The 27,563-nt window shown below is 40.5% G+C and overlaps 1 protein-coding gene across 4 annotated transcripts in view; it reads right to left on the bottom strand.

Moving 5' to 3' along the window:
* The window catches only part of ZRANB1 (zinc finger RANBP2-type containing 1), a 71,385-nt gene that overhangs the window by 42,178 nt on the left and 1,644 nt on the right, over positions 1 to 27,563 (bottom strand). For 2 of the 4 annotated variants that reach the window (XM_015148412.3, XM_077947864.1), the window contains exon 2: positions 2,738 to 3,588. The exons of 1 other annotated variant lie outside the window; for it this stretch is intronic. In XM_015148412.3, the coding sequence (XP_015003898.1) occupies positions 2,738 to 3,551 (814 nt within the window). In that variant the 5' untranslated portion in view covers positions 3,552 to 3,588. Of the gene's footprint in view, positions 1 to 2,737; positions 3,589 to 5,462; positions 5,638 to 27,563 lie in introns of all 4 variants that reach the window. One more of the 4 variants, XM_015148410.3, reaches the window with a different exon arrangement.

The raw sequence follows: 27,563 nt of genomic DNA, 5'->3' as shown, positions 1-27,563 counted from the left end.
CCTGGCACTCTGGGAGGCTGAGGTGGGTGGATCGCTTGAGCCCAGGAGTAAGATATCAGCCTGGGTAACAAGGTAAAACCCTATCTCTACAAAAAAAATACAAAACTTAGCCAGGCGTGGTGGTATGTGCCTATAGTCCCAGCTACTCAGGAGGCTGAGGTGGGAGGATGATTTGAGCTTAGGAAGTCAAGGCTGCAGTGAGCCATGACTGTGCCACTGCACTCCAGCCTTGCAACCCTGACTCAAAAAAATAAAATGCAAAGAGGTACAAGGATGGCTAGTCATCTAAAGAAGTAAGAATATGTAGAAAAAGGCAGGATCAAGAAGAAATAATGTCATAAAGACAAACATGTTGATTCATCTAACTTGTATGTTTCAAGGAGAGAAAGTATTTCAAATCAGGTGTTCTTATCCTGAGATCCACTGACTTGAAGCAACCTGGGGTTGAAGTGAAGCCCTGATCCCTAAAGGATTCTATGACCTTTAGCGCGGTTTATTGACCTTCACTGTGAGGTTAAAAACCGTCACAATGAAGTCTAGTTCATTTTCATCTATAAACCTACATGTACTATAACACCATCTTGTAGTCCAAGTATTCATAGTACACTACTCCCTGCAAAAAAAAAAAAAAGATTTTAAGAGTGTTCCAAAGGCATACAAGCAATTAAAAGACAATCACACCCAACACAAAAGCTCATAGATATGTAAAGATTCCATTTATATGAATATCCAGAATAGGTAAATCCACAGACACCAAAAGCAGACTGGCAGTTATCAAGGGTTAACGGGTAGGGGTAGGGACCAGCAACTGCTTAATGGGCATACAGTTACCTTTTGGGATGATGAATATGTTTTGGAACAACACAGAGGTAGTGGTTACACAATGTGAATGCATTAAATGCCAAATGAGTTGTTCACTTGCAAAACAGTGAATTTTTATGTTAAATCAATTTGATCTCAGTAAGGAAACTAATAATAAAACCCTTTTGTATCTCCTATTTAAATTTTTTTAACTGACAATCATACTATATGTTGCCCTCAATTTGGAGCAGAAAAATTAGTGGAATAAAATGGAACAACACAGACAGAAGATGGCTTGGTGTGTTTTCATCCCTCATCCTCAGGATGGGAGGAAACTAGAACTAAGAGCTGCTAAGTGCCTACTACATCTGGAGGTCAGAAGGATTCGTCTGCTGGAATATTCTTTTTTGCCAGAACAAAGCTAAAATTGAAAACTCAGGATTTCAGCTGGGCACAGCAAATTATGCCTATAATCCCAACACTTTAGGAGACTGAGGTGGGAGGATCGCTTGAGCCCAAGAGTTCAAGACCAGCCTGGGCAACATAGGGAGACCGCCATCTTTACAAATAATAATTAAAAACAATAGCAGGGCATAGTGGTACATGCTAATAGGGAGTCCCAGCTACTGGGGAGGCTGAGGTGGCAGATCACTCGAACCCAGGAGGTTGAGGCTGCAGTGAGCCATGACTGCATCCCTGCCCTCTAGCCTGGGTGACAGACTGAGATCCCATCTTTGGGGGGGTGGGGAATGATATATATAATATACATAAAAATTAATTTTAAAACTCACAATTTCTTGGATATCAATTCTTAGGACTCACAGGTTCATACACCTAAAACTTCCATATTCTTGGGCTGGACCCAGAGGGATTAAAAAAAAAGAAATTGGCACTGAGGGAAAACATACAGCTAAGGTATAGTTAAGGCTTAGCTATTGTTCCACACAAAGTTTAAACTTAGTAATCAGACTGAACGTCAAAGTAAGCAGCCCATCCAAATAATTTAATAAAATCAAACATCTAATCTACTCAAAAAAATACTGAAGACTCAAGTCACTGCCTTTGTGAATTACATCACAATTAACTCACAAGGTCAAGAACTGAAAAAAAAACTCTGCTCTCCTATGTCTCTGTCCTTTAACAGTATTACCTACGAACCATAACTTGAAGTATGGAATCAGCTGGCTACATGTAATCAGTTCCATAAAGTTTGCAAATATTTACTACATGACATTCATGTTAAATTAACACCAGTATTTTCAAGGTCAATATGTTTGTTCAACTTCTTGGAGTCACACATTTTTGTGGTATTTTTAACATCTGACTAAAGCTTCTATCATCACAAGATGCTCACACTGTTTACAAATACTTGGAAACAGCAGCTGGTGTTCCTCAGTTACATCTTGTTACAATAAACAGAGTAGCAGTTTTAAAGTCCAGGTATATATTTTACCATTGATGTGTAAAACCTTTGCTTTAACTTAAAAGTTTCCCCTGCCTCCAGTAATGGAGAGACATGAACACAATTAATTGTGGGCAACTTAGTACAAAGTTATGACAAGATCAGAGATACACAAATTTTTATGTATGTATACTTGAAAGTACAGCTATCATGCTGAATGAATTAAATGTTGGTGACTTTGTGCACACATATATATATACACACACACACACACATACATACACACACACACACACACACACACACACATACATATTTTTTGTGGGCATGGAGACAGTCTCACTATGTTGCCCAAGCTAGAGTGCAGGTACTATTCACAGACCGATCATGGCATACTACAGCCTCAAACTCTGGGTCTCAAGCAAGTGGCTAAGACTACAAATACAAGCATGTGTCAGCACACCCAGCTGTTTTCGTATCATTTTTACTACCTTTTCCCATCCCATTCAAAAAATGCAGAATACAGAAACTTACCCACACAAGCATTGAGGAAGAGCCAATCAGTCTTTTTCATCCTGTTTTTAATTTGCTTTAGTTTTTTAAAGTCTACTTCAAGTTCCTCCTTGCTGCCCACAGCACCAGCCAATTCAATCCTCTGAAAATCCATTTTCACTTCAGAGTCTCGCTTCGTAGCAGGAGGTGATCTCCTCTGGCTATTACCACTACTGCAACTTCCCCTCCACCGAGCTCTGTCTTGCTCATTTATTATTGAAGAAGCCTCTTCAGTCTCTGCCAATTCTATTGCTTCAATGTTATTAGGTCTGGGGTGATCACAAACAACACATCTTTTAGCCTTGGCCCAGTTTTCGTATGTGCAAACAGAGCAAGTCCAGTGCTGTGTCCTAGTGTTCAATTTATTTCTATCATTGTATTCCTCACAAGGATCAACAGAAAAAGCAACTGGTCTTGAGCCAGATCCTGAGGACTGAGGAGATTCTGTAGGACTCCTGGTCCTACGTTGGGATAAGCACTGGGTACATCTGATTGCTCTTGGCCAGTTCAAATATGTACACATGTGGCATGACCACTTATTTGCATTTTCCATGCTATACGAAGATTTAACCCTTGGTCTTGCACTAGAGTCTGGACATATCAAAGGACTACTTCCTCCTTCGGTGCTGGAAGGATCCCAATCTCTACCAACATCACTTGAACCACTTTTAAATGGATCTTCTGTGATAATTGTTCCACTAGGTCTTTGGGCACGACACATAGTACACTTGATTGCAGATGGCCAGTTTTCATACGTACAATATTCACAAGCCCATTTAATTCCACGTTCTGACATTGTGCACTTCTTGAAGTGAGCTGTGTCAGGCAGGAAGCTATAAATAATATAGGACATGGTTATTAAAATAACTACATTCCACCTCCAAAAATATGCTCTCCAAAAAGCATGCCCTTCAACCTACAAAATATAAATTTCTCAAAAGATGCATGTAACATTTTGACATTGAATTATCCTAATTTTCTTTTTTGATTTCCATAGAAACACTGGAGATAAATTCTCAAAAGAAAAAATCTTGGACCTTGGGATTTAATAAAATTGAACTTTGGAATGCAAAAAGAGATAGGCAGGAAATATAAGGAGATTTGATCTAAGAAGGATGAGATTAAAGGGAAGCCACTAATAGAAATGTTTAATTTCAGGGAGGCCATCACATCAATTTAGAAAAGTAACCAATAGTTTAAAGAGACAAAGGTAGAGGAAACAACACAAACTAAATAATAGCTTAAACACATAACCATTCTCAAATTATGAACACAGATTATGATTCATGAATTCAGAAGATCAAATTTTATCATTCTCACTAAGGGAGAAAAGCAGCTTAAAATGCTAATTATCCACTGTTCTTAATTAGCACAGGTAGTAAAGAAACATGTTAAGAAGTAATGGCTACAATTAACAAAGTAACATTATGAAATAGGTAGTTCCTTGATATTCTGTAGCCTCAAAATCCAGTTCTATTTGGAGCAAAAAGAAGAAGACTGTATTGGGGAAAATTAAATCTGTGGAAGGTCACTGAAATAACTAGTAGCATAATCATTCCAATGTAATTGTGAATGTTCATGATTAAAATATTTTAAATTTTGAATATTTAAAATATATTCAAAATCTAATTCATGGCCAGGGATCGTAGCTCACGCCCGTAATCCCAGCATTTTGGGAGGCTGAGGTGGGTAGATCATGAGGTCAGCAGTTCAAGACGAGCCCAGCCAAGATAGTGAAACCCCGTCTCTATAAAAATACAAAAATTAGCCATGCATGGTGGTGGGCGCCTGTAATCCCAGCTACTCGGGAGGCTGAGACAGAGAACTGCTTGAACCCGGGAGGCAGAGGTTGCAGTGAGCCAAGATCGCACCACTGCACTCTAGTCTGGGCAACAGAGCAAGGCTCCATCCCCCCACAAAAAAAAAAAATTCAATTCATATTTAAAATATATTCACACTACTTAAAAGAGTCCTAGGATTCAACAATGGGCTAACAATACACTATAATGAAGAAAGACTTCATAATTTAATGGCAACTAATTCATAAATGAAGCAACTTATATAACAAATTTAATGATTTTTTTTTAATGGCTTGAATTTAGATACTGGCCACTTTTCTTAAATACTTTTATTAACTCGGTATCATCCCAACACCTATTTTTCAGCAGGAAAGAGAAAGAAATCCTAGGCAGAGCACAGAAGCTTTGCTCTTTCTCAGGGATTTTTCCTGAACCTAGAGGGTTAAATCTTTCCTTTTTTGTTGTTGTTTTTTTGAGATGGAGTCTTGCTATGTTTTGCCCAGGCTGGAATGCAGTGGAGTGGTGCAATCTAAGCTCACTGCAACCTCCACCTCCCAGGTTCAAGCGATTCTCCTGCCTCAGCCTCCCAAGTAGCTGGGAGTACAGGCGCATGCCACCATGCCCGGCTAATTTTTATATTTTTAGTAGAGATGGTGTTTCAGCATCTTGGCCAGGTTTCTCTTCAACTCCTGACCTCATGATCCACCCACCTCGACCTCCCAAAGTGCTAGGATTACAGGCATGAACCACCGCGCCTGGCCTAAATCTTTCACTTTTGAAGTATACTGTATTATGTTCCTGCCTGCCAAGTCCATACACCATTTATAGTGTGAACTCTGCTAAGAAGAAAAAAAAAATCACTATAAGAATATACACTATTTAATAGCTAAAATAAAAACCACACTTACTAAGATTTTAGTTCCCACGCTATAACCTCCACCTTGCACATGATTAGAATAAAAGTACGGTTTGCAAATCAGATCGAAGACAAGATTCCGTCTTCATGCTGGCTCAGATTCTGACTTCCTCAGGAGATACTGCAAAACGTGATAAGTGGTTCTGTCTGACTGTGAATAGCTATTCCTGTAAAGGAGACCAAAACTGAATTTCACTTGAAGCCTGCTACTTTAGCTAAAAGGTTTTTTAAGGCTTTATTTTTATCAATTCTCTATTTTAACCCTACTCATTTATTTGAACAATGGACAACTATATTTAGAATTTTAATTTAACAGAACAATAAAACTGGCTAATCAACTGAGCTGGTCAGCCAAATTAAACACGGATGAGACATTTTTCTATATAACCTTAATCCTGTGCTGTGTACAAAGGTCTAATATTACCATTAATTTGGCAGTGCTAAGTTAATTCCTACCTGTATTACTTCTATTACTAAAAGGGAAAAGATGATAAAATCCAAAAAAGCAGAAAAAGCAAAATAATTGCTTATATTTAGCTATGAAACCACCTTCAGCAACTGCATTTTTTCCCTGATCCAAGGAATATAAAATTATCTTGCTTAAATTTTTAAATTTAGTTTGTATAATGATTACTTACAACCTGATAGCAGCCCAAAAATGTGTGGAAGAGCAGAGAACTATAATCATATAAGCATCCAGAAAGTAGACAATACAGATTTAATGGCAATTTTCATACTCCTCAGGCAGATTCTTTTAGTTTCTCAGGAACGAAATATAAGTTACTTGCTCATGCTACCGAAAATTAAAATGAGCATGTAGAAACTTATTAACAAGATAAATGCCATCCATAATGAACATATATCCAGGGCTACTCTAAGTAATTTCAATATATCTTTTAAAATATTCACATTCAAAATCCATACTTGTTTTGATAAGTCTTACTATGTTTGTAGGCCCAACTAAACAGCCCGTAACCTTACGTTATCTTAGCTAATCTTCATGTAACTAATATACTGGCATAATATAGTTAAATGTCTAGGCTGATTTAAAAAACAAACCAAAAATTGCCATAAAAAATAATCACTGTCATAAATGCCTGGTAAAATAATGGACAGATAGCTGCCTAATTAGCCCACCAACCTCTGAAAATCCAGGTAACTGAGCAATACCAAAACCAAGCTCAAGAGTTTTAAGAGATGTGCCTTATATTAGATAATAAGCACAGTGGCTCAAGTCTATAATCCCAGCACTTTGGGAGAATGAGGTGGGAGGATCACTTGAGCCCAGGATTCAAGACCAACCTGGGCAACATAGCAAGACTCCATCACTACAAAAAAGGAAAAAAAAAAAACACACACACACACACAATTTTTGTTGATGTTGAGACAGTCTCGCTCTGTCACCCAACCTGGAGTGCAGTGGCACGATCTTGGCTCACCGCAGCCTCCGCCTCCCGGGTTCAAGTGAATCTCCTGCCTCAGCCTCCTGAGTAGCTGGGACTACAGGAGCATCCCACCATGCCCAGCCAATTTTTCAATTTTCAGTAGAAACAGAGTTTCACCTTGTTGGCCAGGCTGGTCTCAAACTCCTGGCCTCAAGTGATCCACCTGCCTCAGCATCCCAAAGAGCTGGGATTACAGGCGTGAGCCACTACGCCCGTCCAAACAAAAAAAATTCTTGTTTAATTAGCCAGGTGCAGTGGCCTGTGCCTATAGTCCCGGCTACTCAGGAGGCCAAGGAGGCTCATTTGAGCATAGGAGTTCAAGACCACAGTGAATTATGATTGTGCTACTGTGCTTCAGCCTGCCATGACAGAGCAAGACTGTCTCAAGGAAAAACAAAGAAAAAAAATGTAATGATGTATAGTCTTCACTCTAAGGGAACTTGAAACATTGCAGGAATGTTGTTTAGCAACTGCAAGGTAAAATTTATTGAAGAGTGGCTGGGCACTCACACCTATAATCCCGGCACAGGAGGCCTAGGTAGCTGGCTTGCTTGAATCCAAGAGTTTGACACCTGCCTGGGCAACATGGCAAAACCCCATCTCTTCAAAAAAATACAAAAATTAGCCAAGGGTGGTGGCACATGCCTGTGGTCCCAGCTACTCAGGAAGCTGAAGCAGGAGGATCGCTTCAGCCCAGGGCGGTTAAGGCTGCAGTGAGCCATGATCATACCATTGTACTCAGAGTGAGACCTTGTCTCAAAAAAACAAAAACACAAAAGAAAAAGAAAAAAAATTCACTGAAGATTATCTGAGACAGCTATTTCTACCTGTGGTAATTAGTAAACAGAACTAAAGAGTAAGGATAACATCAACTGAAGTGTGTGTGTGTGTGTGTGTGTGTGTGTGTGTCTTTTTTTTTTGCAGTACTATGAAGAAATTAACAGAGGATACTTTTTCCAGATGTCAAAACATTCCAAAAAGTACATAAAATTATTTCCAAAGTAGCCAGCTCTAAAATTAATACTCTACCTTGAAATAAAACTTACTAAATATCACTTTAAGTATTAAATACATTCATACACCCAAGTAAATTTAGTTTACAAGTTTAATTCTGCATGCAAAGCAGATTTGCAAATTCTATCCAAGGACTCAAATTTCAATTAATTGGTAAAATAAAACCACAATAAAATCTACATAATCTGGGCCTTCATTAAGGAGAACTAGACAAAACTGCTACTCTTAAGACAAATATTCCTTGGTTCAAATGCAATACCAACAGTTTCCATCCTGTGGACCAAGGAGACCAGGAATCCATTTGTGCATCAAGCTCTGCCTGTCGAATGAATAATGTCTCTTAAATATATCAACCATTTACTAGTGCTAAATTTACAAGTACTAAATTCGTAACTGTTTTTAATTATATACTTTCCAATTCAGATAATAATAAGAGTGCACAAGTATTATGGTGTATGTACTAATAGCAGGCGGTGGAAAGGGACTTACGTAATTGAACATTTTTTATACTGTCATGTTTAATATTTGTGAAACAATACTAAACACTGTATAAGAATTATATTTATACTGAAGTCAATTCCTCAAAATTGTAGCTACACTACAAATTTCCCCAACCATCTACTAAACAATATGAAGAACTGAAGAAGTGAAATAATTCTCGGCTGGGCGCAATGGCTCACGCCTGTAATCCCAGCACTTTGGGAGGCTGAGGTGGGTGGATCACTTGAGGTCAGGAGTTCAAGACCAGCCTGGCCAACATGGTGAAACCTCATCTTACCAAAAACACAAAAATTGCTGGGCATGGTGGTGGGTGCCTATAATCCCAGTTACTCGGGAGGCTGAGGCAAGAGAATCGCTTGAACCCAGGAGGCGGAGGTTGCAGTGAGCCGAGATTGTGGCACGGCACTCCAGCCTTAACAAACGGAGATAAGCTCAACTGCCAGTAGTTTCAAATGATGAGAAGTTATACTACTCAGCTACTCAGGAGGCTGAGGCAGGAAAATTGCTTGAATCGGGGGGTCTATGTAGGTTGTAGTGAGCAGAGATTGCACCACTGCACTCCAGCCTGGGCGGCAAAGCAAACTCCGTCTCAAACAACAACAAAAAGCAGCCTTAAAGATTTTTATTAGCTTTATTAATACAAATTTATACTTATTAATATAAATATTAGCTTATTAATATAAACCTGTGGAGATTATTAATATAAACCTGTGGAGATTTACAAATGCTCAGAGAACGTCTTAGGGATATAAAGACGAAAGCTAAAACTAAAAAGGATTTTCCAAGCATGCTAAATTTTCAGGCTTTTAAAATGTTACAAAGTAATTTTGAATTATAAAATTTCTGTAAATAAAAAAGTTTTAAATACTTAAGCCAAAATATCGCACATACTCATCTCTTCTTTTCTCATCAGTTATTCTTTCATCACTGTCTTCTTCACAATAGTCAACAGGAAAAACAACCAGTCTAGAGCAGGATCGTGAAGATCAATGATATGGTAAACCCTTTATCTACAAATCTAACCTCATTTCAGGGCTCCAACAGGTTATCAAATCATCTATTTAACTCCTTATCTTCTTCTCACAACACACTTCTATCTTGACTTTTCCAGTTTCCATTAATGACACTATTAATACCTCTGCACCCAGCAGAGAACTCAGAATCACCTTAAATTCTGCCTTCTCCCCACAGATTCTTTCTAGCGGTTTCTACCCAATTACTGCCTTTTCATTCCCACTGCCATCAATCCCTTTCCAGTTCAGGTCAGAACTACTATCAAAGCCTTGTAAGCATCTTCCCTTTCTAAATCCATCCAGCTGATTGTTCCACAATTCTCTTTCTGAGGCTCTTCTGCAACAGCAGAAACTCTCATCTCCTTCCTGTAACAAACACACACACCACACACTCACTCCCAAACATGCCACACACGCCCCTGACTCATGCATGTGTCACCACCACCCAACAATATACACATGAAGGTACTGCCTTAGATACAGAAGCACAACAGACACCATCATTTATAATGAATTCTACATTCTTTAAGGCTCAGTTCAAGTCTCATCTTCATGAAGTTTTCAAATCACTCCAAGCACACTCCAAGCAACCATACTTATTGACATTTGGCACTTTATATTTCCTCTTGGGGCTAGTTTTTGGAACACTAATTCATGTTTTTCCTATGTCACTCACACCCTTCTATTTCCATCCCTCCCTTCGATTTCCAGTCAAACAGCCAGGCTTTCAAAACCCTTTGTTCAGAGATTCCAGTGGCACGGAAGGTAGAGCAGCACCTTGTGTTTAGTAAAACCCAAGAAGAGACCATGTTGAACGACTCGATGAAAGAAAGGAGTAGACCTTGTGAGCAATCTCAGAAGAAATTCTAGAGAGGATGGAATCAACTCCATGGCAGCAAGACCTCAGTAAAAAGTGTCTGCTAGATATAAACTAGGTGTCAAGTCACAGGCACTAGGGCCCACAGTTGGTGGCAGAGCCACAGAACCTGATGGAACCTTGTGGAGGACAATGGAAGACAATACTATAACCAATGCAGGCAAAATCTGAACCATATGACACCAGGCCTTCCAAGAACATGAGGAGAGGGAGCCCCAAGGATGACTGAGGTTGAATTTCTTGCCGAAGAAGTAGTATTCAAATCAAGTTAATTTAAAGAAAGCAAATGTGGTACCTTCTTTCCATCTGAGTTTTCGGACTAAGATTCATGTTTGATACACTTATTATGTTTTCCTATATCCTTGACCAGATTATAAACTGAGCAAAACCTATTACATTTGTTTTTCCCTCATTTTGTAACACACCAGTTAGGTCCATACTTAAGTATAGAACTACATCAACAAATATCTAGAATATTACACAGCAAGCAGTGACTTCAGCACCTTCACATTCTAGCCCCATTAAAAAATACGTAAGTTGTAATTGAATCCCCAAAATTATTAAACACTTTTGCCTCTACAAGTTCAGCATTTGAAATAAAAAGAACTCTTAGGCAAAATACAACAAGCACTAAATTATTTGTTAAATGACTTAGTCTGAAGCTCTCTGGTTCTATAATCCACAATTAAACATACTGTTCTAACATGGTTTCCAAGACATTCTCCTGGTTTTCCTCCAATCTCAGTAGCTTTTCTTCCTCAAACTTCTTTGTTGGCTTCCTTATGTTTCTGAATTAAAAAGCCAAGTGCCCCAAGCTTTGGTCCTCTTCTCTCTAACCTCTAACTACTCTGGGGACCTTAGTCAATCCCTGGGCTTTAAATATCAGCTATTTGGTGATAATTTAAAATTTTGTATCTCCAAGTTGGATCTTTCCCCTAACTCAAGATTTGTAAAACCAGCTGCCCACCTGACATCTCAATCTGAATGTTTAACAAGTATCTCACAGTTAACATGTCCAAAACTGAATTCCTAATCAAAATTTCGTATTTCTGAGCCTCAGTTTTCCCATCTACAAATTGAAGGGATTAGACTACTAAGAGCCACAAAACTGTTCAATAAAAGTTTGTTCCTTTCGTCACTGCTCTGAAAGTCTACCATCCTAAAACAAACCTGGCACTGTGGCAACCCATACACTGGTTAACTATTCAAATCTAGCTATGACAATAACACAAGTACAAATCTTTTGCAATCATTATCTTCTAAAAGTCCTAAGTTAGTGTGAAATTGTATGTAAATAATCAATAATTAGATATCAAAAATGAGCTGGCATTCCTATAAAAAGAGGTCACTATTATCTATAGCATCTGTATCAAATGAGTAGATTTGAACTAAACATACTGTACACTTCCTAGGAATTTGTGGATAAGTTGGACAAAGTAAAATTAAATAACACCTGCCAGGGTGACCTTGGCCTTATCAGCACTATGCCTTAATTAACTGAGGTGACAACCCTCTACAGCTACAACTAACTTCATTCCAACCAAACCTAAGTCTTCAAAATATAACAAATTTAAATATTCATTTTAATCTGTCAAGGCTACATTAGAAAAAACTGTAATAAAAGTTACAACTCTAATATTCTGTTTTCTTTTAAACCACTAGACAATTAGCAATCCACTGACTAGAAGGAAAGAAGATCTAGAAGAAAAAAGTTAACTTATATTGTGTCGAATCTAGCATGAAACAATATTAATGCTATTTCTGTTCATCTTATCATCTCAGGAGGAGCTCTAGCTCTTTACATACTTACTCTATCTGAACACTTCAGCTCCTCAATCATAACAAGAAAGTGAGGAGGAGTAATACAGATAAGTCTTGAGCTTCACTAGAACCTATCTTAGAGCATAGCTCCTTTACACAGTTTGAGACATCCTAGGTCAATCAGGTACCTTAAATCACAATTCCAAACAAAACTAATGTAACAACCTAGAGCAACATTTACCAAAGATTTACCATGCGCTCAGAAATATGGAAAGATATAACTAGACAAAACACTGTCCCTGTGATCAGAGAACCTGCAATCTAATTGGATGAAAGACCAGTTTTCTTAAACATGTATGGAAATGGAACAATTAACTCCAAAAATACACGTCAATCCAGCATTTAAACAATAAAACGACGTTTGCAAGAACTACGAACATGCTACTTCATTCAGAATTTAATTTCTGTCGGCCAGGTACGGTGGCTCACACCTGTAATCTCAGCACTCTGGGAGGCCGAGGCAGGCGATCACGAGGTCAAGAGTTTGAGACCAGCCTGACCGACAAGGTGAAACCCTGTCTCTACTAAAAATACAAAAAAATTAGCCAGGTGTGGTGGCGCGCACCTGTAATTCCAGCTACTCAGGAGGCTGAGGCAGGAGAATCGCTTGAACCTGGGAGGCGGAGGTTGCATGAGCCGGGATTGCACCATTGCTCTCCAGCCTGGACAACAAGAGTAAAATTCCATCTCAAAAAAAAAAAAAAAAAAGAAGGAAAACTGATTAAGTTGGACTTCACTGATACTTAAAACTTCTGCTCTGTGAAAGACACTATCAAGGCAATGAGAATACCAAAAATCAGAAAAAAAATTTGCAAAAGATAAATGACTGTTATCTCAAATATACAAAGAACTCTTAAAACTCAACAATAAGAAAACCACTCAACTGAAAAATGTGCAAAAGATCTGAGCAGACACTTCACCAAAGAATATATATAGGTGGTAAATAAGCATATGAAAAGATGTTGAACATCTTTTCAAACGCGGGGGCGGGGGAGGTGGCTCGCGCCTATAATCCCAGCACTTTGGGAGGCCAAGGTGGGCTGATCACCTGAGGTCAGGAGTTCAAGACCAGCCTGGCCAACATGGTGAAACCCTGTCTCTACTAAAAATACAAAAATACACCATACATCATTAGGTAATTACAAATTAAAACAATGAGATACCACCACATACTTATTAGAATGGCTAAAATCCAAAACACTGACACTACCAAATGCTGTCAAGAATGTGGAGCAACAGGAACTCTCATTCACTATTGGTGGAAATTCAAAATGGTACAGTCACTTTGGAAGACAATTTGGCAGTTTCTCACAAAAATGTACTTTGGTCATGTGATACAGCAATCTCACTCCTTGCTAATTACCCAAATGAGTTGAAAACTTATGTTCACACAGAAATCTACACATGGATTTCACAGCAGATTCATTTATAACTGCAAAATCTTGGCCAGGCACAGTGGCTCATACCTGTAATCCCAGCACTCTGGTAGGCCGAAGTGGGTAGATTCTCGAGGTCAGGAGTTCAAGACCAGCCTGGCCAACATGGTAAAACCCCATCTCTACTAAAATTACAAAAAATTAGCCAGGTGTGGTGGCAGGTACCCATAGACCCAGCTACTTGGGAGGCTGAAGTACAAGAATCACTTGAACCCAGGAGGCGGAGGCTGCAGTGAGCCAAGACTGCACCACTGCACTCCAGCCTGGACAACAGAGCGAGACTCCATCTCAAAAAAAAAAAAAAACCTTTACACCCGTATAGTGTGGGAAATTTTTTCTAATTGCAGAAAGTTGGAAAGAACCAAGATGTCCTTCAGTAGGTGAATGGATAAACTGTGGCACATTCAGACAATGGAATATTATACAGCTCTAAAAACAAATGGGCTATAAATCCACAAAAAGACATGAAGGAACCTTAAATGCATATTACTAAGTGAAAGACAACCTGAAACAGTTACATAATGAATGATTGCAACTATACAACATTCTAGAAAAGGCAAAACATGAAGACAGTAAAAAGATCAGGTGGATTGCAAGAGTTAGAGGGAAGGGATAAATAGAAGAGCACAGAGGAGTTTTAGAGCAGTGAAATCACTGTGTGCTATTATGAAAGATACTTTTCATTATAAATTTGTCAAAGCCCATAGAATCTACAAACAGAGTGAATCCTAATGTAAATTACGTACTTTGGGCGATTATGTGTCAATGCTGGTTCATTAATTGTTAACAAATATACCACCCTGGGGAATGATGTAGACAGTGGGGAAAACATGGGGGCAGCAGGTATATGAGAACTCTCTGTACTTTCTGCTCAATTTTGTTGTGAACTTAACACTGCTCTAAAAAAAATAAAGTATTCTTAGGCCGGGCGCGGTGGCTTACACCCATAATCCCAGCATTTTGGGAGGCCGAGGTGGGTGGATCACCTGAGATCAGGAGTTCAAGACCAGCCTGGTCAATGTGGTAAAACCTTGTCTCTACTAAAAATACAAAGGTTAGCCGGGAGTCGCGGTGGGCGTCTGTAATCCCAGCTACTGGGGAGGCTGAGGCAAGAGAATCATTTGAACCTGGGAGGCAGAGGCTGCAGTGAGCCAAGACCACACTACTGCACTCCAGCCTGGGCAACACAGCAAGACTCTGTCTCAAAAAATAATAATAATGGAAAGTATTTAAAAGGACACAGGGCTGGAGTGGTAGGAACCACTGCTGTAATCCTAGCACCTTGGGAGGCCTAGGAGTTTGAGATCAGCCTGGGCAACATAGTGAGACTCCATCTTCACAAAACATTGTTATAAAGTTAGCCGGGTATGGTGGCACACGCCTGTAGTCCCAGCTAGGCGGAAGGCTGAGGTGAGAGGATCACTTGAGCCCGGAAGGTCAATGCTGCAGTGAGTTATGATCACACCACTGCACTACAGCCAAGAGACAAAGCAAAATCTTGTCTCCAAAAATTATATATATATCCTTAAGATGGCATAAAAAGCCCTTCATGGCTGGTTTTTGTTTTGTTTTGTTTTGTTTGTTTGTTTGTTTGTTTGAGACGGAGTCTCGCTCAGTCGCCCAGGCTGGAGTGCAGTGGGGTGATCTCAGCTCACTGCAAGCTCCGCCTCCTCCTGGGTTCACGCCATTCTCCTGCCTCAGCCTCCCAAGTAGCTGGGACTACAGGCGCCCACCCCCACACCCGGCTAATTTTTTGCATTTTTAGTAGAGACGGGGTTTCACCATGTTAGCCAGGATGGTCTCGATCTCCTGACCTCATGATCCGCCCGTCTCGGCCTTCCAAAGTGCTGGGATTACAGGCGTGAGCCACCGCGCCCAACCAGTTTTTGTTTCTTAACAGGATCTTACTCTGTGGCCTAAGCTAGAGTGCAGTGGCATGATCACGGCTCACTGCAACCTCAACTTCCCAGACTCAAGCGATCCTCTCACCTCAGCCTTCAGAGTACCTGGGACTCCAGGCACCCACCATTACACCAAGTTATTTTTTAAATTTTTATTAGAGACAAGGTCTCATACATTGTCCAGGCTAATCTCAAACTCCAGGCCTCAATCTTCCCGACTCAGCCTTTCAAAGTCCTGGGTTTACAGGCATGAGCCACTGCACACAGCCACAATTAATCTTTTAAGTATCTTCTCAGCTACTCTTCCAAATATATATATCAAGAATATCCTACAATATTTCCCTTTAATAATATATTATCTTTCACTAAAGCATAGAAATGTACTTTACTACAGAAAACCAGTTTCATCTCTTGCTATTTATACCTAGTTCTCTCACATACATGAAAAGGTACCGGACCGGGTATGGTAGTTCACGCCTGTAATCCCAGCACTTTGGGAGGCCAAGGCAGGCAGATCACCTAAGGTCAGGAGTTTGAGACCAGCCTGGCCAACATGGTGAAACCCTACCTCTACTAAAAATACAAAAATTAGCTGGACGTGGTGGTGGGTGCCTATAATCCCAGCTACTCAGGAGGCTGAGGCAGGAGAATTGCTTGAACCCAAGAGGAGGCAGCTGCAGTGAGCCAAGGTTGCACCACTGCACTCCAGCCTTGGCGACAGAGCGAGAGTCCACGAAAGAAAGAAAGACGAAGGAAAACGAAGGAAAAGAAGGAAGGAAATGTACTGCACTTCCAAAACGTGAGTCTGAGTCCCTCTCCCTCTCTTACATCTGAAATACTAGCCAAATCCTTAGGACCCAAGCCTCTCATCTGAAAAAATAGGGACAATAATGACTTACTTATCTTTAAGTGGAGAGCTAAAACTGATCACTTCAAAACCCAAGTCCTATAATTAATAGCATGAACACCTGTCAGCTTGACATAACATCAACTTAAGTTTTGTATGGAGCTTTAGGTAAAGAACACTAACTTCACTGAATACTCAGGTACCTTCCCTCCTAAAGTACCCCACATCTCCTTTTTTTTTTTTTTTTTTTTGAGACAGAGTATTGCTCTGTTGTCCAGGCTGGAGTGCAATGGCAGATCTCAGCTCACTGCAACCTCTGCCTCCCAGGGTTCAAGTGATTCTCCCGCCTTAGCCTCCTAAGTAGCTGGGACTACAGGCGTGTGCCACCACACCCAGCTAATTTTTGTATTTTTGATAGAGACAGGGTTTCACTATGTTGGCCAGGCTGGTCTCAAACTCCTGACCTCATGATCCACCCGCCTCGGCCTCCCAAAGTGCTGGGATTACAGGCATGAGCCATGGCGCCCAGCCTCCATTTTTATGAATAATAATCTGTGTCGGCCAGGTGCGGTGGCTCACACCTGTAATCCCAGCACTTTAGGAGGCACAAGTGGGTGGACCACAAGGTCAGGAGATCGAGATCAACCTGATCAACATGGTGAAACCCCGGCTCTAACAAAAATACAAAAAAAAATTAGCCAGGTGTGGTAGTGTGCACCTGTAATCCCAGCTACTCAGGAGGCTGAGGCAATTGCTTGAATACGGAAGGTAGAAGCTGCAGTGAGCCGAGATCTCGCCACTGCACTCCAGCCTGGGTGACAAAGTGAGACTCCGTCACAAAAAAAAAAGAATCTGTGCCTTCAGGAGAGGTGAAACATCTCATCTAGGGTCACAGGCTAGCAAGTGAACCCCAGTTCTGACTCTAGTGCCCCCTCGCTAATGCACCACAACATTCCATGATTATAAACACATTGCCCAAGATTATCAGGTTACAAAACAGACTAGCTAGCTACCACTCATACTACCTCCTAAACAAGTCCCCACAAATTTGCTTCACTCTAGACTCCCCTGCTATACCCCTATTCCAAGCCACCACTATTTGTCACTTCGATTACTGCCGAGATTAAGTGATATAGCACTTCCACTCTATCCGCCATCCTTACAGAGAATAAAATTAAAACTCCCCAGCTTTTCTTACAAATTTTTACATAAGGTGACTTTCTTTCTGTTCCTTTTACAAGTCAAGATCATTCTCCCTTTAGGGGCTTTGTATTAGAAATCTCCTCTGCCTAGAATGTTATTTCCCCAGATTTTCCACATGTCATTCTTGTCATTGAGATCTCAGTTTAAATGTCACCTCCTCAGAAAGATTTTCTCTGACCACTCAGGCATTCTCCATCACATCACCCTACTTTAATTTTCTGCATAGCACTTATCACTATCTGACATTTCTTTTTGCATTTGTCTCTCCACACTTGAGTGTAAATAGAACACAATTACAGCAAAGACTGTCTTGTTCACAGGTGTATCCCAATATCTAGTATATGTGCTTTCTAACACACTTAATATTGAACACATTATGTTTTATATGCAATCATCTTTTCAACAGTATTTTATGTAATCTTTCAGAAAATCCTAAGCAACTTCAAATCACACAGCAGATGCCCAATAAAAAAAAAAAAAATTTGCTAAAATAATTTCTATGAAAACAATGCCTTCAACACTTCTAATATATACCACAAATATCCCTGACATATCTTCCCAATACACACTTACAGTTGCACAGTTGGGGAGGGATGGGTAATGGCTCTTCACATCTGTAAAGATGACCCACACTTATGGAGATCACTCCTCCCCTCTAATTCCCAGCCCCGGGGGGAAGGTGAGGATCAAGTGCTAGGAGTGCCTTTCCAACCTCATTCGCATGCTTCGGCTACACCGCAACCTCTGCTAGTCCCTAAAGATGACATGTAATTTTCATGTCTCCATGCCTTCACTCGTAACAAGACGCTTGCCTACTCCTATTCCCCTTCTTACCCAGTTTTATATACCTAGAAATCTGGTACTCCTCCATCAAGGACCAGCTCAAATGTTCCCACCTCAGTAAAGCCCACCCTGACCAACATCAATCTCATGCTAAATATAGTCCTTTTACTTTTTTTCTTTTTTCGAGACAGTCTTGCTCTATCATCCAGGCTGGAGCGCAGTGATGCGATCCTCAGCTCACTGCAACCTCCACCTCCCAGGTTTAAGCAATTCTCATGCCTCAGTGTCCCAGGAAGCTGGGATTACGGGCATGTGCCACCATGCCCAGGCTAATTGTTGTATTTTTGGTAGAGATGGGGTTTCGCCACGTTGGCCAGGCTAGTCTCCAACTCCTGGCATCAAGAGATCCGCCCGCCTCGGCCTCCCAAAGTGCCGGAATTACAGGCATGACCCACTGCGCCAGACCTTTAATTCCTTTTTTACCACTTCAAAACAAACTTCTAAAATAGTTCTTAATTTACTGGATTATGATTTGTTTCTAACACTCAACTGTGAAAAATTCATTATGTCCCTAAACAGTATCTGCATGTAACCATTGCTTATTAATCATTTAGTCAATAAAAAGAAACTTAATATTCTGCTGTTATCAAAAGACAGTATTCCACAAAAAGTTTAGCTAGTTCTGAAAACTGAACTAGTTCCTGTTTAAAAATAAACTTTAGCTCAATTAAATACCAAAAAGTGACAGTAATTACCCACCAAAAACAAAAGAGGAAAGGATTTAGAAGTGGTTTAAAAATCACAGAAGTGATGTCTTCAGAATTCCACACACAAGTGTATTGTTCCACCTTTTACTGTGCAACACTAAGAGAGACCCTTTCCTTCTGCTGCAGAATAGGGGTAATTTCTTCATATATCCAGGGAATCCTGCCTTGCAATAAATCAACTTACAGTTGAGAATAATTACAGTGATGGCCTGCATAACCATGTGTCGATCAAAGACAGACTATATGTGACAGTGGTCCCATAAGATTACATAACAAAGCTGAAAAATTTGCCTTGTGACATCAAAGCCATCATAATGTCATGGCACAACACATTCATTACTCATACGTTTGTAGTGATGCTGGTGTAAACAAACCTACTGTGCTGGCAATCTAGCTATGTGTAGCATGTAAAATTATATACAGTACATAATATCTGATCATGATAATAAGTATGTTACCAGTTTACTATACTTTTGATTGTTATTTTACAATGTTAATCCTACTTACTTTAGAAAAAAAAAAGTCTACTGTAAAGAAGCCCTAGGCAGGTCCCTCAGGAGGTATTCTAGAAGGCATTGTTATCATAGATGATAGCTCTATGCATGTTATTGCCCCCTGAAGACCTTCCAGTGGGACAAGATGTACAGGTAGAAGACAGTGATACTGATGATCCTGACCCTGTGTAGGACTAAGCTAATGTGTGTCCTAGATTTTAACAAAAAAAAAGCTTAAAAATAGAAAAAAGCTTAGAAGGTAAGGATCTAAAGAAAGAAAATATTTTTGTGCAGCTACACAATGTGTTTGTGTTTTAAGTGTTACTACAAAAGTCTAAAGTTTTTTTAAAAATTAAAAATTTAGAGTTAAAAAGTTACAATAAGCTAAGATTAATTTATTTTTGAAGAAAAATGTTTAAATAAATTTAGTGTAGCCAAAGTGTTCACTGTCCATAAAAGTCTAGAGTGGTGTATAGTACGTCCTTGACATTCATTCATCACTCACTCACTGACTCACCCAGAGCAACTTCCGGTTTTGCAAGCTCCATTCATGGTAAGTGCCCTATATAGGTGCACTATTTTTTTTTTAATATTTTACGTTATATTTCTACTGTGCTTTTTGTATGTTTACGTTTACACTCATGAACACTTACCTTTGTGTTAGAAAAACACCACAATATTCAATACAGTAACATGCTATACAGGGTTTATGACCTAGGAACAACAGGCTACAACCCATGGCCTACTGCTAGTAGGCTACACCATGTAGGTTTTGTCTAGACTCTATGACGTTCGCACAATGACAAAATCACCTCACAATGCATTACTCAGAACATTTAAGCTATACATGACTGTGCACTGCTAAAACTAAGTGTATTTCAACAAATGGTGCAGGGACAACTAGACAGCCACATGCAAAAAAACTGAGTTGGACCTCTGCCTCAAATTATACGCAAAGCTCAATTCAAAATGATCAGAGACCTAAATTTGAGAGCTACAACTAAGAAACTCTTAGAAGAAAACATAAATTGTCACGACCCTGGGTTAGGCAAAAGCACAAGTGACAAAAGAAAACATAGGTAACTAGACTTCATCAAATTAAGACTTTTGTGTTTCAAAGAACACCATAAAGAAGGTGAAAAGACAACCCACAGACAGAAGAAAATATCTGCAAATATAGGTAAGGGAATTGTATCCAGAATAAAGAACTCTTGCAAAAAATCACTAACAAAAAGATAAATAACCCAAATGAAAAATGAGGAAAACACTTGATATAAACACTTCTCTAAACAAGATATGCAAATGGCCAATGAGCACACGAAAAGATGCTCAATATCATTAGTCATCAGGGAAATGCAAATAAAAACTAGGAGATGCCATTCCACTAGAATTACAATTTTAAAAAAAAGACAATAGCAAGTGCTGATTAGGATGTAGAGAAATGGAACTTACATTGATGGCAGAAATGTAAAATGAGCCGGGTGCGGTGGCTCACGCCTGTAATCCCAGCACTCTGGGAGGCCGAGGCAGGCGGATCACCTGTCAGGAGTTCGAGACCAACCTGGCCAACATAACGAAACCTCGTCTCTACTAAAAAAATACAACTTGAAAATACAAAAATTAGTCAGGCATGGTGGTGCGTGCCTGTAGTCCCAGCTACTTAGGAAGGTGAGACATGAGAATCGCCTGAACCCAGGAGGCAGAGGTTGCAGTGAGCTGAGATCACATCACTGCACTCCAGCCTGGAAAGACAAAGTGAGACTCTGTCTCAAATTAAAAACAAAGTAAAATGATGCAACCACTTTGGAAAAGAGGCAGAAAGTTCCTCAAAGGTTAAACATAATTAGCACATGACCCAGCAATTCCATCTGTAGGTATATACCCAAGAAAACTAAAAACTTACATTCACACAAAAACTTGTACAAATGTTCACAGCAGCATAATAGCCAAAAAGTGGAAAAAAACTAAATGCCCATCAATCAATGAATGAACAAAATGCTGTTTATACAATGGAATACTAGCCAGCCATAAAAAGGAAGGAAGTACTGACACATGCCACAACATAAACCTTGAAAACATTATAAATGAAAAAAGCAACATAAACGGTCGTATATTGTACAATTCCATTTATGACATATCCAGAACAGGCAAATCTAGAGAGATAAAGTAGATTAGTAGTTGCCAGGAGCTGAGGCAAGGGGGAAATGACTTCTTAATGAGTAGAGTTTCTTTTTGGGGTCATGAAAATGTTCCAGGATTATATAGTGGTTGGTAATGGCTGTACAACTCTATAAGTATACTAAAAACTACTGAATTGTATACTTTAAAGCGGTGAATTTTATTTTAAAGGGGTGAATTTTATTGTATATGAAATACACCTCAATGAAGCTGCTTTTTTTTTTAGAAAAAATTGGAAAGATATGCAAGTGATTCCAATTAGTATCTTATGCATTCAAGTATTTTTTATTTATATGAATTAAAACCACCCACATTACAGCCAGGAGCGGAGGCTCAAGCCTGCAGTCCCAGCACTTTGGAAGGCCGAGGCGGGCGGATCAGCTAAACTGAAGAGTTTGACACCAGCCTGTGTAACATACCAAGACCCCGTCTCAAAAAAAAAAGAGACCACCCACATTAAAAATTGACTTGACAAAGGATGAAAAATCAAAACTGGGGTGTGTTAGTTCAGGAGTGAGGGGGACAGTTTGCCCTCAATATGTGAACAACAAAAATAACAAAAATTCTTTTTTTTTTGTAAGAGAGAGGGTCTTGCTATGTTGCCCAGCTATATGGTTTGGCTCTGTGTCCCCACCCAAATCTCATCGCTAATTGTGATTCCCATGTGTCGAGGGAGGGACCTGGCAGGAAGTGACTGGATCATGGGGGTGGTTTCCCCATGCTGTTCTTGTGATACTGAGTGAGTTTTAAGGAGATCTGATAGTTTAAAAGCGTGGCACTTCCCCCGCTCACTCTCTCTCCTGCCTTGTGAAGGAGCTTGCTTTCTCTTCGCCTTCTACCATGATTAAAAGTTTCATGAAGCCTCCCCAGCCATGAGAAACTGTGAGTCAATTAAACCTCTTTTCTTTATAAATTACCAATCTCAGGGAGTTTTTTTTTTTTCTTCCAAGGCAGGCTGGAGTGCAGTGGCACGATCCTGGCTCACTGCAACCTCCACCTCCTGGGTTCAAGCAATTCTCCTGCCTCAGCCTCCCAAATAGCTGGGATTACAGGTGCACGCCACCATGCCCAGTTAATTTTTTTGAATTTTTAGTAGAGACAGGGTTTCACCATGTTGGCCAGGCTGGTCTCGAACTCCTGACCTCGTGATCCACCCGCCTTAGCCTCCCAAAGTGCTGGAGTTACAGATGTAGTTCAGCTCACTGCAACCTCTGCCTCCGGGGTTCAAGCAATTCTCCTGCCTCAGCAGCCCAAGCAGCTGAGACTATAGGCACGTGCCACCATACCCAGCTAATTTTTGTGTTTTAAGTACAGACGAGGTTTCACCATGTTGGTCAGGCTGGTCTTGATCTTGTGATCTACCCACCTAGGCCTCCTAATGTGCTGGGATCACAGGAGTGAGCCACCGCGCCCGGCTGGTAGTTCTTTATAGCAGTGTGAAAACAAACTAATACCCAGGCTGGACTCGAATTCCTGGGATCAAGCAATCCTCCCACCTCAGCCTCCCAAGTAGCTGTGACTACAGCCACATGCCACCACACCTGGGTAGTAGTTTTTTCATTACTAAAATATTTAGGGCCGGGCGCAGTGGCTCACCACAACTAAACACAAAAATTAGCCAGGCAAGGACGGGCGCGGTGGCTCATGCCTGTAATCCCAGCACTTTGGGAGGCTGAGGCAGGCAGATCATGAGGTCAGGAGTTCGAGACCAGCCTGGCCAACACAGTGAAACCCCATCTCTACTAAAGATACAAAAAAATTAGCTGGCCATGGTGGCACGTGCCTGTAACCCCAGCTACTCTGAAGGCTGAGGCAGGAGAATCGCTTGAACCCGGGTGGTGCAGGGTGCAGTGAGCAGAGATCGTGCCATGGTACTCCAGCCTGGGCGACAGGGAGAGACTCCATCTAAAAAAAAAAAAAATTTAGCCAGGCATGGTGGCATGCATCTGTAGTCTCAGATACTGGGGAGGCTAAAGTGAGAGGATAGCTTGAGCCTGGGAAGCCAAGGCTGCAGTGAGTTGTGATCATGCCATGCACTCCAGCCTGGGAAACAGTGAGACCCTATTAAAAAAAAAAAAAAATCTAACCTGGGCTCAGGGGTTCATGCCTATAAATCCCAGCACTTTGGGAGGCCAAGGCAAGAGGACTGGCTGGGCCCAGGAATTCAGACCAGCCTGGGGGCAATATAGGGAGACCTTGTCTCTACAAAAATTTCTTTAAAAAGCCAGGCACAATGGTGCACACCTGTAGTTCCAGCTACTTGGGAGGCTAAGGTGGGAGGACAGTTTGGTGAGCCATGATCAGCACGGCACTCTGGCCTGGGAGACAGAGCAAGACCCTGTCTCAAAAAAAAATTTGTTTAATCTAATTAACTAGGCAGCAGAAAAAATATCAACTTTATATTCAATTTACCTGGCCAACCCCCATTTTAAAATTCAAACTTAGGGCTCCTGTCAAAAACTTCATGGAATTAACCAAAATACCACCCTTCCAAAAAGCAAAGAATGCTTACGGATCCAGATTTTTCAGGTAGTGAAATCACTGGTGTAATTCTATGAAAATGCCTTTTACAAATCTAGTAGCCTAAGTAAAAATGCCTAGTATTTCTGAAAAGTTTATGAACAGTCATTTTAACTTCGATGATGCTAAAAGCTTTCTGACACTTGAAAAAATGAGTTTTTATATACTTTCTAAAAATCAATTTCAAGGGAAAAAATATTTTACTGAACTGGAGAAAGAGGACAAGTTTCCACATAGATGCAGTAGGTAAGTCAAGATGGTTTAGTGTCAAGAGACTGTGTACCCATAAAACACCATATCTCCTACTCACACAAGAGAAACACACACAACTATTTTCCAAATGCATCAGCATTCACCTATGTACTACATAATTACATGTGTTATCCTTGGTATACAAAAATCCTGTGGACCGGCTAATTTTTCATCCAAGACTGTTGACAGGTAGCAGTAGTGAATCACATATTCTCCTGTCTCATCTGCCTTATCATCAGTGACACATGCTGCCAACATGTGAGGTTAAGAATACAAACTGAGGCTACAGATTTTCTCCTTCCCATGATGCTAAATGTTACCTCCATACAATATGGAATGGCCAAACTTAGCATCCAAGACCCAAGTAACTGCCCCAGACCCAAATCTGAAGTAAACCAGAAAAACATGATATTTAATTTTTATTTTAATGACACAAACACTATCAAAATGTCGAACATCCTCTATAGGCAAAGAAGTATGCGATAATAGATATAAACATACCAACCAAATTTTTAAAGAGACAGCCATAATTTCAAATATTTGTCTCATAAACCATCAAAGTCCCAGAAACACCAACTACAGTACAAACTGCATATCCTAGAATACCTCTATAACCAAAAATACTTTGTCAGACCATGTATCCATATTTCAGTGTTGAATATATTGTCTCCACAGATAGATACTGGGTATAGAATTATACCCATTTGGCAGAGGTCTTAAAACACTAATTGGGAAGCAAAATAGAAACATACTGAAATCAAGGCTAGCATATTCTAAGGAAAGAAAGTCTCACACAAGAGAAGACTGAATAGAGCCCTTGGGGTTAAAGTAGTCAAAAAAGACTTCTCTAGAGACAGGACCTCTTTTGGCCCAGAACACAGTCTCCATGAATACAAGCAGAGAGGATTTCAAACAGAAAGAATAGCATAAAGAAAGGCCAAGAGGAAGGACTTCATAGGAACAACAAGCAAGTTAGTGTGGCTAGAGTTAGGGATTCTCAAAGAAATTAGAGTTAGGACTAAAGAATGGATCAGTGCCAGACTACAGAGAAACTTGACCACCACACCAAGAAGTTTGAACTTTATTTTGCCTGTATAAAGGAGTTTTCTGTAAGTCCTTATGTTGTGATGTGAGGGGTAAGAGTGTTGAAATGTGCAAGCATTTACCCGAAGCATAAATGGAGCACAAATATTCCAAATCAAATACCAAATCAATGAGAGGATAAGTATACAAAGCCCAGATACAAGAGAATATTATTGGAAAGGAAGAGGCAAGCAGCAATGCCCAAATAATAAAACTGAACCAAATCAGGCCAGGCACTGTGGCTCACGCCTGTAATCCCAGTACTCTGGGAGGCCCAGGCAGGTAGATGATCATTTGAGGTCAGGAGCTCAAGACCAGCCTGGCCAACATGGTGAAACCCCATCTCTACTAAAAACACAAAAATTAGCCGGGCGTGTTGGCACGCGCCTGTAATTCCAGCAGCTACTCGGGAGACTGAGGCAAAAGAATCGCTTGAACCCGGGAGGGGGAGGTTGCAGTGAGCCAAGATCACGCCACGGCACTCCAGCCTGGGCAACAGAGTGATGAGACTAGGTCTCAAAAACAAAAAAAAAGGCAGGGGGTGCTGGCCGCAGCGGCTCACACCTGTAATCCCAGCACTTTGGGAGGCCGAGGAGGGCAGATCACGAGGTCAGGAGGATAGAGACCATCCTGGCTAACACGGTGAAACCCCGTGACATTAAAAATACAAAAACTTAGCCGGGCGTGGTGGCAGGCGCCTGTAGTCCCAGCTACTCAGGAGGCTGAGGCAGGAGAATGGCGTGAACACGGGAGGCGGAGCTTGCAGTAAACCAAGATCGCACCACTGAACTTCAGCCTGGGCGACAGAGCGAGACTGCGTCTCAAGAAAAAAAAGGAGGAGGAGGAGGGAAAAAAAAAAAACCTGAACCAAATTAATAGTGGTCTACTTTTGTTTTGTGTTGTTTTCAAATGCAGTCCCGCTCAGTCACCCAGGCTGGAGTGCAGTGGCTCGATTTCGGCTCACAGCAACCTCCGCCTCCGCGGTTCAAGGGATTCTCTTGCCTCAGCCTTCCGAGTAGCTGGGATTACAGGCACACGATACCATGCGCAGCTAATTTTTTTATATTTTTAGTAGAGACGGGGTTTCACCATGTTGCCCAGGCTAGTATCGAACTCCTGACCTCAGGCGATCCGCCCGCCTCAGCCTCCCAAAGTGCTGAGATTATAGGCAAGAGCCACCGGCCAGGTCAGTGGTCTACTTCTGTAATTCACATTTAAAGTTTACATTTATTATAAAGCACATGAACAAGCTCTCACTGTATCAATTACACATATGAAGCAATTTCCCTCAAATATTGTACAAATGGATCATGAGTTCCAAAACTATGTTAATCCTCAGACTTTAAATGTGACATGCCATAACCCCTATCAGCGTACAGACATGGATCAAGGCCACGAGCTTAAAATATATTACTATGAATGAGTTCATCATACCCAAGCACATTTCAAGAGTAAATAAATGGGTGTCCCAATGCTCTGAGGCATTAATAAAAGGCGCTAAAACAGCAACAGAAATAAAATCCTTCATGACATTCAAATAACATCCTCCTCAAAAGAGCAAAATGTGTCATTACTGTCCTACTATCTCGTAAACCCCCAACAGCCCAATAAAAACAATGTTATGAAATTTTAGTATAAAGAGCCTGCCTACCTTTAGAGCCAAAAGTCAAGAGGATTCTAAATTTTTTTAGAATTACTTCATTTAACTCAAAATAATAACAAGGAGACAAAATCCAGCTTTATTTCTCCCATAGTTCAGATGACTTTCCCAAGAGCCTTGGCACAAGGCGAGATCAAAATTCCTTATGGTTTCCCCTGGTTTATGTTTTGTACACTGAGTCATCCATGTTTGATCAAAACAGGGGTACTGCTGGATACTGCACAAGTGATGTTAACTAAAACACACAGGTAAAGAAATCACTCTTTACAGAATAGGTCCCAGTTAAAGATTTCTCTCA

Source organism: Macaca mulatta, chromosome 9 (assembly GCF_049350105.2).
Source record: "Macaca mulatta isolate MMU2019108-1 chromosome 9, T2T-MMU8v2.0, whole genome shotgun sequence".
NCBI lineage: Eukaryota > Metazoa > Chordata > Mammalia > Primates > Cercopithecidae > Macaca > Macaca mulatta.
The sequence above is the reverse complement of the archived record's forward strand: the minus strand, read 5'-3'. Positions and strand labels throughout refer to the sequence as shown.